This window comes from Panthera leo, chromosome C1, assembly GCF_018350215.1.
Source record: "Panthera leo isolate Ple1 chromosome C1, P.leo_Ple1_pat1.1, whole genome shotgun sequence".
NCBI lineage: Eukaryota > Metazoa > Chordata > Mammalia > Carnivora > Felidae > Panthera > Panthera leo.
Window position 1 is genome coordinate 215,580,203 of NC_056686.1, and position 13,504 is coordinate 215,593,706.

Below are 13,504 nucleotides of genomic sequence, written 5' to 3' on the forward strand. Positions count from 1 at the left end.
TGTCAGCACAGAGCCCGACGCAGGGCTGGAACTCTCGAACTGTGAGATCATGACCTGAGCCAAAGTCGGATGCTTAACCAACTGAGCCACCCAGGTGTCCCAGGTTTTTTTTTTTTTTTGTTTGTTTGTTTGCTTTTTTTAAATTACTGAAATCACTTGTCTCAAACCAAATTAGTTGTGATGGAAAAATTGCATTGTTTGCCTGCATCACAAAGAAATGTAGTTGCATTTTGTAAAGAAGACTTGCGTTTACTCATTTCTGCGCTCCTCAGAAGTCTTTCCCAACGGTGTCACGGGAGAGACAGAATAGTCTGTGTCAGTGGGAGAGGTGGAGGCAGGAAGTCCAGGAGAAACTCAAGGGTGTCCCTTTTTTATTTTGGCTTTAGCCCCACCCCCACCCCCGCCTGATATGCTAATAAGATTGTTCTTAATTATTTTAAATGAGATTTACTGTTATGCCAGTAGATTCGTGTGTTTATTCCTACAGAGTGCTCGTTTTCAGCATGCAGGAAGTCACAGTACAGCTTGATGTTTTTCTGATGTCCAAGTGTAACTGCTTGGTCCAGGCTCAGCAAAAATAGGACAAACGAAGGGGTAATTTCACCGGTAGATTTTACCCCCAGCATTCCTGGTTATTGCCGGAACCGAAAGGTTAATGCGGTCTGTGGCCATCTTCACTCATGCCCCGCATTTAAATTAACTCGGAGGTGTCGGAGGAAAGTGCTGAAGGACAAGGTGTAATATCGTAGCCAGTTTGCAAAATTCTATCCGTTTCAGGACCTGAATTTTTGCCTTTAATATGTCAAGAGCGTGGAAGAGTCTGGAAGGGTCGGTGCCACAGTGGTACCAAATACAATGGCACAAAGGGGGAAAGCGGGTTTTCTGAAGTCTAATACGGAATTATCCTGCTTCCGTCTGCTGCTGGGTCCTTTCTTCACGTGCGTTCCTACCATTAGGAGTTAGATGATCAATCTGGGAGCCCTGATGGGCAGCAGGGAGCTGATGAAGCCGTTGGGACGCAGGCACGTGACCCCACAGCTCCACCCGCGCCCCATTGTGCGTGCTCTTTGGTGCACAGGGGGGTTTCCAAAAAGGAATGTTTCTGGCTTTCAAGTTGGAACGTATATTTTTGGTGTAGTATAATGAGGGCCTTAAAATTCCCGGTTAAATTGGTGGTTCTGCATATGAATATTTTTGAGGACAGACCTAAAGCCGTGTTCCTCGGTTACTGTTCGTAGCAAGCAGAGAATAAAGGGAGTTTAGTAGTCAGGATGAGTTTCAAGAAAATCTGGGCAAGGGGGACCTCACCATTCTTCCTGGAGTAAAAATATAAATGAACGACCGGGTGGTTTCTTCCTGTGGCTCCCTGTTCCAGATGCTCTTAGGGCCGTCCCCTTACCTGTCAGCGTCTGTGGGTGTTTGCATTCCTCGGGGTCCAGAGTCTTGTCTAGGAGTGTGGCTGGACAGGGGAGGTTCTGGAAAGACAGGCTGTCTGCCCCTTGGCTTTTCTCTAGTGCTTTTCTTAGAAGAGCAGCTTGGGGGAGGGGGCGCGCCTGGTGGCTCAGTCGGTTGGGTGACCGACTTCAGCTCAGGTCATGATCTCACGGTTCATGAGTTCGAGCCCCGCGCCGGGCTCTGTGCTGACAGCTCGGAGCCTGGAGTCTGCTTCGGATTCTGTGTCTCCTCCTCTCTCTGCCCCTCCTCCACTCGTGCTCTGTCCGTCAAAAATAAATAAATGTAAAAAAAAATTTTTTTTTCAATATATGAAATTTATTGTCAAATTGGTTTCCATACAACACCCAGTGCTCATCCCAAAAGGTGCCTTCCTCAATACCCATCACCCACCCTCCCCTCCCTCCCAGCCCCATCAACCCTCAGTTTGTTCTCAGTTTTTAAGAGTCTCTTATGCTAAAGAAAAGCAGCTTGGACTCTGGGGAGAGGAGCTTTTCTCTGAGATCAGCTGCACGTCTTCCGTAGCGGGGTCTCTTAAAGGAACAAAGGCAGGACTTTGGGATGTCTGGGGGCACGCGCGGAAGATGCTTTCCTGAGACCCACCGAGGGTCCTGGTCTGCGTGTGTGTCCTCTGCAGAGGGTCCAGTCTGTGTGTTTCAGAGCCTAGCAGGACGCATGCGGTTGTGTTGTCGTGCAGGGGTGCGGCGAGGGACGTGGAGGCAGGCGGGTACCGGAGCCAGCAGAACAGGGCAGCTCCCACCTGGAGGCTCCTTTCTCTGGCACGTGGATGCAGGCTTCTGTTTGCATTTCCGAGTTGTCCGAGCTGTTCTTGGACTCGTGGGAAGGCCCTCGTCTTGCTCGCAGCCTGCAGATCAGACCCGGTCAGCCGGCCCTGCACCTCGGGAGGAGGAAGCCAGATGGACACCGGTGCGGGGACGCCTTGGACCTCTGCGCCCTTTCCTGAGAGGGGGGAGGCCTGCCTGGAGGGCAGGGGGCAGGGCCTTTCCCCTCCGTGTTTGTGTGACCGCGTTCCTCCGCACCACCAGCAGCATGGGCTCAGTGCTAGGAAGTCCCGAGTCACGCTCACCCCTCAGAGGGAAGGAAAGGAGCTTAGGGGGTGCTGAGCAGGGCTGGCGGCGGCCTGGTGGCCCCTGTGCAGGTGCCGAGCGGTCCTTCTCCGTGTGGCACCTGCTGGAAGCAGACGGTGAATGTACTTATTATTAGCGGGAGTGTGGGCAGCCTTTCCGCTCTGACCCTGAAGCCGCCCTCCATCGGTGTCTCGTCCACGTCCGTGCCACGTGTGTGAGTGCCTGTCCCCTCGGGCATGCGGGGGACCCAGACGGGAATAAAGCACTGTAGTATAAATACGCTCCTGTCTCAGGCCGCCTCGCCCAACGTGGAATGACAGTCCCAGCTCAGACCTTGCATATTTAAAAAGATGATTAAAATGAAGGAAAGTCGACTGTAAAAAATACACGTAAGCCAAAGCCACAAAAAAACCTGCTAAAGATACCCTGAAATTGATCAGATACTTTGAATCGCACCTTTCTCGTGAGCGCGAATTCTCCGAACCTCCGGGACCTCACCTTCGGCAGTGCTGCTGGGGCGGCCTCTCCGCTCGGCATCGTGGTGATGACCCTGACCCAGTGTATTCCTGTGGTTACCGAGCATCCTCACAGTCTGAGGTGTATCGGACTTACTATGTCTTAACACGAAGTTAAGTTGGGAAGGAACTCTGCTGGCACGCACCTGTAGTTGTTGAGAACTTTCTGGAACACCAGAACAGTAATCCGCCATGGGTATGGCCTGGGGAATCTGTGCCACTTTGACAGCGGGCATTTGGGGTGTTTTCCTTCAGTTTCACATATTTTGGTTATCAACTCAGAATGAGGAGGGCTAAGAATTTCTGTTTAATTGAAAACATCATTTCCCCCTGATGTTGAGAAACTGGTTGTCTGCCTCTTCATGTAACTACCGACCCCACCCCTGTGACTCTGCATTAACCATCCCCCTCTAGGGCTGTGTCCTCGTATGTCTGCCTTCAGAATTCTGTTCCAGAGAAGCTAACAGTGTTTTACTCCAAATGAAAGTTCCTTATTACTTCATGGTCCCTAATCTTGGAGTTCTTTGAGAGTTTTCTTTTTAATATTATGACTTAAATTTAAGTCCCGTAATTTGAATTGGTGCCTTGTTAATGGGAAGACATGCTTTCATGTCTTCTTTTCCTTCAGTTCTTCGACTGTGTTGGGATCCCCCACGGCACCAAACAGCTGGGGCCTTTCTGCCCCATAGAGACGGTGGCTGAGGGAGCCCCAGTGTTGCCCACAGGCTGAGAGCCGTCCATCGGGGGTGACCGCTGTGTTTTATTTTAAATTCAAATTGCGTAGCATTTTAGCCGGCGTGTGAGAATGCATTTTCTTAGTCCTGTCTATCCAAGAGGGGGGAATTGAGTGGGGCACAGAGTGGTCTCTTCTGAAAATGAGATGCAGCTTAAATGACTTTTGATTCTAATGATTTGAAAACACACACACACACACTCTCTCTCTCTCTCTCTCTCTCTCTCTCTCTCTCTCGTGTGCCCCCGATAAATGTTCATTCTTCTAGTGTCGCTGCCCTGGGACCTTGAAATCGGGCAGCCGGCTTGGTCTTGGCCCACTCACCATGAGATGGACCAGCTCCCCCAGGAGGGGCCACAGCCTCCAGCCCTCAGAAAGGTCTCGACGGAGGAGAAGGATAAAGGCTTATCCTGGGATGTCCATTTTTGCAAATCTTTGGTTATTTTTCATTTAGCCTTGCCTGAGGCAGCATTCTGTTCTGACCAGCGATCAGGGTTTTTTGTTTTTTGTTTTTGGTGTGTTTTTAAGTTTATTTGTTTCTTTTGAGAGTGAGAGAGAGAATGAGCCAGGGAGAGGCAGAGAGAGAGGGAGAGGGAGAATCCCAAGTAGCTTCCACACTGCCAGCACAGAGCCCAATTTGGGGCTTGAACTCACGAACCGTGCAGTCAGGACCTGAGCCGAAATCAAGAGTTGGACGCTTAACCAGCCGAGCCACCCAGGCACCCCCGTCTAATGCCTATTTAATATTTGTTGTGATGAACACAATCTTAGGTGGTGGGTGATTTAGAATCAGCAGTTCGTTCGTGAATCACGCTCCTTTCAATTCTCATTTCATGCCTGTTGCTTCATTGCTGTGGTTCGTATTAAAAACTATGTTGTATATATTTTTTACATGCCAGATGGGATAAAGTTTAACAGGGTTCTGAGAGGTAACAGTGCAAAGATTCTCCTCATTGCCCTTGCCCCCAAGCCACCCGGTTCCCAGACCTTCAGTCAGGAACTGTTGACCGGAAATATTCTCAAACAAGCCTGTGTATGTATTTTGCACGTGTCGTATCCCCTTACGCTGGGAACGGTTGCATTTCTGCATGTTGACGCTTCGTTTTCCCAGCCACTTCGTATTCCATTATGTGGATATATCTAAATCTACCTAAGCCAGCTTTGGGTTTGTTACAAGTGACAGGAACAGGGGGACTCGCTGGGACGCTCTTTGAGTGTGCAGTTCATGTTGGGAGCGTCACTGTCATTGACTCCCCTGGATCATTGGGGTCACCCTGTAGACCTATAAGGCCACATCCCCATTTTTTTCAAAAAGAGCAGTCGGTGACGGAAAAGACGTGTTCTGCAGCTTGATAAGTAATGCTGTTCACTAGTGAGGGTGTTGGTTACCATTCGCCCACTGCCTACCCGGGGTCATCTCCGTGCTGGCTCCATTATTGTTTATCTGTTTGCAGGCTGTGTTTTCTCTGGGGGCTGCTGGGCTCACCAAAGAGTGGGTGTTCAGGTGCACCCCCCGTATTTAGCCCCCAGTGTGCTGGCTCCATTGGGGGGAGGGGTCAGAAGCAGTTCTCGGTTTTCGTTTTCACGAACGTCTTTCCTTCTGACTTCCTGCCGATGGACTTCTGTCCACCGCTCTGCCTGCCGGCCAGGCACTCGGGTCCCCAGGGGTCCAGTGTCTCCAGTGTTGAACACCGGTCCCTTCCAGCTTCCAGCTGAGGATTCGAGGCACATGCATCAGCCTCGCGTCCCCATCTGCTTGTGTCCACCCGTCTTCTCCCGATCCACTGACCCGTCCTTTCCTGAGCACAGGGTCCTTTGTGATGGGTCGTCCCACCTCCTAAGCGTCTTTGCAGGGCCAGCGGAGTCTGGTTTCTTGGGCGGCCACCCGCCTCGTTTTCGTGTCACCGTGGATCGGGTTCACCTTGCTCCCTTCAGACACATTTCTCGTCCTTCTCCGTGATACCCCCCAGCAGCACTGCACGCTTATGCCCTCTGCTTCTATCCCGGCACCCGTGTTTATTTGAAACTGATGGCATTGCTTGACTTTTAGGTATTTTGTGAATCACGTTACTACTTCTCGGACGTAACATGGAGTGATGAACGTTTCTGAGTTTGCGGAAAATACATAGAAAGTGAGAGGTGTTTGCCCTCAGCTGGTCGTAGTGGGAACGGCTGTCACCTCCTTGTGACTCACTCCGTCTGTTGACGAGGGCATAGTGTGCGTGGTGGTGTGGGGTCTCGTCCACAAGAGATGGTGAGCGGGAGGCGTGGGGAATCCGGTCCTTTGTATCCTCTGTTGTGGGTGGGCCCACCTGACCTGCACCCGTGATGGCCGCCCCGGGTGTTCTGGCCAGGGTGGGACTAGCTCTGTGGAGTCCCCACGGCGGCTGGGGACCCCTCGTCTCTCGGACGTATCGTACAGTCTTGACTGGATCTCCGCTGTGTCCTGTGTTTGGGAGGACCAAAACCCCAGCACGGTCTTCCGAACTGTAAATGGCTGTTGTATTGTGCACATGGGGATTTTCCAAGCCCAGTCATTCTCTGCATGACTTTGTTGGTGGGATTTCAGACAAGACTACCTTAGTGAAAAACAGACCAGAAGTTCACGGACAGCTATAGGGGCAGTTCTGGGAAAGCCTGGGACCTCCTCTGTCTTCCTGATGGCAAATGAGCGGGATCAGAGGGTCTCAACTCACCCCGGACAGTGTGGTCCTGTGGGGCTCGGGCAACGGGGACATTCGAGGCGGGGAGGGACTAAGTTCTAGAGGCTCCTTGGGGTTGGATGGAACGTGCGTTATGGTTTAGGAGACGCAGACTTGGGAGCAGGAACGGGGCGGGAGTAGCATGAGAACCTGGTCTGCACCATTCTCGGTGTTGTTCTGGCTGGGGAAATGGCACGTTGGGGGCATTTTGACTCTGCGCTGAAGTGAGTTGTGGCACCTGACTTTGCTTTACCTCCTGTTTTACAGATGCCTTTGTGAATAGCCAGGAATGGACATTGAGTCGATCTGTCCCGGAGCTCAAAGTGGTGAGTGGTCCTTCCGGCCTCAGTGGCTGTCCTTCCTTCCTCACCTCCTCACCCCGCAGGAGAGTGGGGCTCTGTAAGAGGCAGGACGTGATGTGCGAGCACGCTCGGCCTGCATCCCGAGGGGGCCTGCTCGTCCCCGGAGCCCAGATGGGGCGGGGGGGGGCACGCTTCTGGGTATGTCCCTGGGAAGGGCCAGGTGTAGCTGACCGTTGGGGACCGGAGCCCTGAGTGTGCCTGGGATGGCCACACCCATCCGTCCATCATTCTGTCTCTCCTGCCCTTGTGCACACGCGTGTGAGAGAGCGTGTGACACACGCATGCACCAGTAGGGCTTTATTTGTCCTCTGCTGGGATGTCATGGGCGGTTTCTGTGATGAGCCGTCAAGCTTGGGAATTCATCGCTTAAACCACGCGACTGGTCGTTCACCGTGTTACAGAGGAATGACAAGATCAAAAGAAGAGTTTGTGTTTTAAGAACTTTATTCTTTCAGTGAGATTATTTAAAGCTTCAAATTGCCTTCTGTAAAAAGTGACTTGGTTCTTTGCAACCACACCTTGGAGCACCTGAAGTCTACACATTCCCTGTGTTAGGATGGAGGGAAGGGACCAGTATAACTTTTAAATAATCATCTTCTTTGTCACGTAAGCAGCATTTGGGAGAAGTATCTGTGTGTTCGTGTGTGTGTGTGTGTATTTACACATATGTGTGTATGCGTATGTTCGTGTGTTTATATGTCCATGCAAGTATACATACCTGTATACACATGTATATACCTTTGTGTATGTGCACGTATTTTTGTGTGTGTGCATGTGTGTATGTCTGTATACACAGATGTGTGTGTATTTGCTTGGGGCATTTGTATGTGTATGTGTGTGTGTGTGTGTGTAGACACGTATATGCATATGCATGTATAGGTGTGTGCTGTGCGTGTGTCTATATGTTTATATGCAGACACGTGTAGTTGTGTGGTATACGTATGTGTTTGCACCTGGGTGTGGCGTGGGCGTCCACTTTGAGCCACTCCAGCGTGGGGCCCTGATGATAGAACGCGGGCAGGCAGGCCCTTCTCGTCCATTCCCACCAGTGACGGGTGGCTTGGGCACAGGCCCGCTCGCTTCTCCCTGTGCCTCGCGCTCAGCCTTTCCCTTCCTGTGCCCTCTGTCCCGAGTTCCGTGTTGCTTTTAGTAGCTCCAGCCTGTGTGCCAGCGACCCAGCGACCCCCCCGGAGGCCCTTGGACACCTTCTCCCCCTGGGCCCCAACCTCAGGGGTGCTTTGTGGGTGACCCAGGGCAGGGGCACAACCCTTCGGGTGTCTCACTCCTGAGATGAAGAGATGGAGCCAACAAGGAACATTCTGGACCTGGAACAGAGGCTGTGTAACTTTGGTCACCAGGAAAAACACGTTTTTAAACCGAAGAAACAAAGGATGAGGCGGGAAGGCATGCTGAGATCTGTCCACACGGTCTCCGTGCCTTCCTGTCCCCTCCTACGTGCCTGTCCCTGCTGCCACCTCTGGGTGTCCTGGTCGGGGGACATCTTGTCCCCGCCGGAGCTCTGGCCTTTCTCTGCAGCACCTGCCAGCAGGTTTCCTTCCTGGTGGGAGACGTCAGATCTGTCGGTCCCACCCCCTTCCCGAAGCCGGGTTTCTGCCTTGAAACGGCCACCTCTTTCTGCTTCGCGTTTTGTAACCACGGTACCTGGCACAGGATTGGTCCCACCGGGCGCCTTCAGGAGACGCCTGTCGAATGAAGTTTGTTGGCACTGTTGCTGGGAGGTTTGGGGGAAGATGTACCAGTTGCAGATACGCCCCCACTCCCGTGAAACCGCCAAGAGCCCCTGCATGGTCCACGATCAGAGCGCCAGGACGGAGCGATGCTGGGGTGACGGTGACGCGGGCCGCGCCAGGAGGCGCTTGCTCTGCACAGGGCATGTTGTGAGGGCGTCACACGAGCATCTTGCGCTCACCCGCCTGCTGCCCACGACTCGGGTACCGTTGTTACCCCTGTTTCAAGATGAAGAAACGCCCTCTGAATCCTGAGAGTTTCCCCACGAGCCGCACAGTCAGCAGATGGCGGGCCTGGGATTTGAACGCGGTTTGCGCTTCTGCACCAGCGGGAACCTCCTCCGTCTTGCTGCCCAGGCTGCTGGCCCCACGTGGCCACTGGGCGCTGGCAGGGTGGCCCGTGCGACTGACGAGCTGAGTTCAAACTTTTCGTTGACGTTCAGTCAACTTAAATCGAAGGAGCCGAATGAGGCCGGCGACTCCCCTCGTGACGGTGTTACAGTCTGACTGTGATCCTTGAGTATCGAGCTGTCTGATTTGGGGAGTTGGGGGGGGTTCTGCCGGAGCCCCCATGTTCGTGCCGGCCCGTAATTGAGAATGGTCACTCCTAAAAACTGGTTTTCTGCTGGTGTTTCAGAAGCATGTAATTTCCTGGAGTGAATGCCTAGAGGTGTAGGAAGGGTTATGTTCGGAGGCAGCATGGATCCGTGCTCCTGAAGGGTGACTGTTTCGAGGCTTGCTAGAACGTGCCAGAGGTTGACTACGTCCCGTGGATGAGGAACCAGGACTCTGCCTTCATGCGGAGGAAGTTTTCTTTGTCCTGCCCTGTGTGTGGATGGACAGACCCCGGCGGGACAGCCCCGCTCTGGTCAGGGAGCCCTCCCGCCGAGCAAGGGCAGCTGCCCGTCCTCAGCAGGTCCCTTCTGTGCCGAGGAGTTCTCCGCGTCTCCAGAAAGTGCTCCTTTGTTCAGAGGCAGCCCCCCGTGCATCCACAGGGCCGCCGTTGTTCCGCGCCCTCGCACGACATCCCCCGAGACAGGTGGCCCCTTAGGTCAGCGCCTCCGGGATCCCTGACTTCTGTGTCACAGACGCAGCAATTAAATGACATAATCGCAAGCCTCAAGTGGACTCTTTATGTGATATCTTGCAATAAATCTTCTGGAATCTGTCAGAGAAGAGAATCTCAGTGTTGGCTTTCTTTTCAAGCGTGGTGGTACCATGCCTCATGTTTTCTCAAGTTGTGTTCTGCTTGGGTAATCAATGATCAGTTGCTCTTGGATCCGAACGTGGGTCACCGTCCTCGGGCGGCAGGCAGTGGGTGCTCCCTGCTCACATCTGGGCAGAAACAGGAAATACGCCCTCAACGTCTCGCCCGCAGAGGGAGCGTTAGGCACTTGTCACACCCTCCTGTGGGTTTTCTTTGGATTCCCAGCTGGGATTTTTATTGACGGCCTTGATTTTCTTTTCAACAAACTGCCCTAAGTTTGGCAGGTAAGTGGTGAGGTTTAGGATGACAGAAAAATCAGTCTAAACAGAGACGGTGCTCTTTCCCCTCTCGTCACTGGAGAACGTGGAGCAGTGGCCCTGACGGTCGGGGCTCCTACCCAGGGCGCAGGGCCCGTGGCACCGTGACGGCGTCTGTCTGCCGTCGAGTCATTTGCCGGACGCCTCACCCGTGCTCCTGAGCGGCTCCGTATGAAGCCCGTAGGCGAGGGTGAGCTCTCCTCCTTTTATCCAGAAGCGGTCGTGGAACCCAGAGGAGCTTCACAGCCTGAAAAGCATTTTCATCCCTTTTTATTTCCTCCTCACAGCCGGCTGTTTGTTTCTGCCTGTGGTTCAAACTAACACAAGGCCCATGGGGTGCCAGTAGAAGGTCTCCGGGGTGGCCTTCCCCCCGCCACCCCCAAGACTCATTGGTTTTTCTCCTGAAGGGGAAGCTCATTCTCTGCAGAGCACCGTTGTGTGAGGAGGAAGGAATGTGCCACACGCAGGAAGCACAGAGCGAGCAGTGTTGGATTCTGAGCGTTTTCCTCCTCGGGAAAGAGAAAGTCTAATCTTAATTAAAAATTTAATTTTGCGGCACGCTGGTTTGGGTTTTCTCAGCATGAGCTGACAAACAGCAGGTGCCCTTGAGCAAAAGAATAATTAATAGGTAGAGATTCTCAGCTTACAGAGGCCCCAGGTAAAAAGAAGACAGGAGTCCCCTCGGAAAGGGAAACATCTCTATTTCGGGTCTGCCCACGTCACCTGGCTTTGTGCCCCGGTAACGAAGCATCTCTGTTTGTCCTGGTGCTGGAGCCGCTCGCTCGTTTGCTCATTTACGCAGCGGGTGCCGTCGGGAGACTCCCGGGCCGGGTGCAGCGCTGGGACCCAGGGGACAAAGACCCAGACCCTGCCCTTCGGAAATTGTCAGCATCTCCGACAGACCTGCATAGTGATGCTGGTAACACAGAGGTCACGAGACGGCATTGTGAGGAGGGCACTAAGGGGGCTTTGAGGAGAGGTTCCCGGTTGAGGCTGTGCTTTAGGAAGGCTTCTCGGGGGAGGTGACCTCTGAGCCGCTTGCTGAGCAGTGAGCAGGAGTAGTATTTCAGGAAGTGATTGATGAGGAAAGGTCCAGGTGTCTGGAGACAGGTAGCAAGTCCTGTCAGGGCGAGGCAGTTTCCAGGAGTCTCTCTGCTATTCCTGGGGTGAAGGGGGGAGCCTGTAGACAGACCAGCTAGCGTCTGCCCCGGTGACCCAGTGTGACTAGGAAAGTGCTTAGGAGCACCAGGGCTCCACGGGAATCTGGGATGGTTTCCACGTTTCCGGTTTGAGAAGCCTGGTGAGGTGTGGCCATAGAGGGTGACGAGCAAACCGGGGTTAGAAGGCGCGATCTGGACGTGCTGGGGTTCGAGCACCAGCTTGGGTGGCACGGGGTGCATGTGGACGACTTGTGTGGTGGGGGGGTTGGAGAACGAGATTCGGGAACAGCAGGTTGGTCCGGGAGGGCGGGACGTGGCCAGGCGCACCGGGGCCCGAGAGTCGAGGCTCTGGAAGAAACTAGGAGACCTGGAGAGTGTTCACGTGGGCTTAGCAGGAATTCCAGGAGGACGCTCGGGCAGGAAGTTTGGAGAAAGCGCGTCTGGTCTGTGGCTTCCGGTGATGGGCTGGGTCAGGAGCAAGAGGGAGGCTAGCGCTTTTAGGAATGAGGTCATCTCTGACCTCAGGGCCAGCGTCCCTGTGGCTCTTGGATCAGCACTTGACATTGTGAGGGTCGAGGGCGGGACCAGGAGGGCGGGAGCGTAGCTGTGAGCCTGGCCCTGGTGGGAAAGGGGAGGCAGGCTCGTAGGAGGCCACCTGCGTCCGGAGGCAGGGCTCTGGTTTTGTGTTTCTGAAAGAATTGATTTGGGCGTGCTTAAACGCAGAGAGGAGAGATCTGGTGGGGAAGGTACAGTACAGGGGGGGGGGGGGTCGCTGATGGGCTGCTTGCGGAGAAGGCAGAGGGCGTGAGGTCCCCAGCACAGGCGAAGGGAAGCCTTCCCAAGGGGCCGGCTGCCCTCAAGTCCGTGTCTTGGCTGTGCTAACGGGGAGCTTTTCCTGAAGAAGGTATCATGCGGGCCACACTGCCTGCCGGGTTCCTGGTGTTTTACTCCATTTCAGCCTGCTGTCTTGCCAGAGCAGTGGCCCTCCTGACTCTCGATGGGCATTTTTAACCCAGTCCGGACCCCTCTGCTGCCTTGACCGTGGGCCGAGCCCCTGCAGCCCCTCCCCCACGCCGTCCTTTCTCAATGTTTCTCAGCTGGCCTGGCTCCAGAACCACCCCCCGAGTCTGGTGGAATGTACCAGAATACCCTTCTCACTCCCATTTTACTCTGTCCTGGACCGCGCCCCGTTCGACACAGCAAACCCCACCCGGGACGGTGAGGGTGCGCAGTCCGTGTCGACGGGCCGACTCAGCCTACGCTCTCCCGATAGACCCGCGGCACACGGTGTCGGAAGAAGGCCGCTGTCTGTGGGTTCACACGGCGTTGACGCCCTCTGAGCCGGCAAGGCTGATGAGAGCAGGAGGTTCAAACGGAGGGCACGGGAATCTCTTCCACTTGCGGAGGAGAATTTAATGAGCCGGGTTCGGGCCCTCCAGCCGCTGCTTGCCTATGGTCACGCTCAGACTTAGGTTTTCCCCTCCCCCTGTTTGCAGATCGACGAGCAGAGTGATGTAATGATACTGAACGGTCGTCCGATTCTTTGTTTCAGGGAATCGTGGGTAACCTGGCCAGCGGAAAGTCGGCCCTGGTGCACCGGTATCTGACCGGCACGTACGTCCAGGAGGAGTCTCCCGAAGGTACGCTGGGTGGCAGGCCACGTCAAGCTCAGGAGCGTTTAGCTTACGAAAGTTTTCCGTAGCGTATTCTAAGTCGTTACTATGATGCATCACACGTTTTGAGAAAGAATAAAATACCAGGCAGTGAAAGTCCTTAGGATGTTGTTTCTTTTGTAGTATTTTTAGCTAACTGATGATATTCTCTTTGGCATTTGGAGCCGTAGAGTAGAGCCTTGAAATGCTGTTGAATTTATTTCTTATCTAGCAGTCCTGGCGTTTCAAATGTTAATCCAGGGTCACCCCTTTAAACGTGACTCGGACATTTGTCTGTTCCCGATACTAAGTTTGTACGTAATCTGCACGTACTGTTACCTAGTGGTAGATAGGAGCCTCTCAGGTTACCACCACCGTATGTTTGAGTATGTTCCCCCCATATATTGTATTCTGAACATTTAAGAATCATTTTGCATGAGAGTAAGAGATTTCTTTTGCCATTAGGCTTTTGCTTCTTCAGTTAACACGTTCACATTTTATTTTTTGCTTTACGTAGAGTTAAGGCAGTGACAGGAAGCCACGTAATCCCTGTGTTCTTTAATCCACG

At 53.5% G+C, this 13,504-nt stretch overlaps 1 protein-coding gene across 2 annotated transcripts in view; it reads left to right on the top strand.

Annotated features, from left to right (window-relative positions):
- The window catches only part of AGAP1 (ArfGAP with GTPase domain, ankyrin repeat and PH domain 1), a 551,033-nt gene that overhangs the window by 181,725 nt on the left and 355,804 nt on the right, over nucleotides 1-13,504 (top strand). For both annotated transcript variants that reach the window (XM_042950624.1, XM_042950625.1), the window contains exons 2-3: nucleotides 6,758-6,816; nucleotides 12,837-12,924. In XM_042950624.1, coding sequence (XP_042806558.1) covers nucleotides 6,758-6,816; nucleotides 12,837-12,924 — 147 coding nt within the window. The remainder of the gene's footprint in view (nucleotides 1-6,757; nucleotides 6,817-12,836; nucleotides 12,925-13,504) is intronic.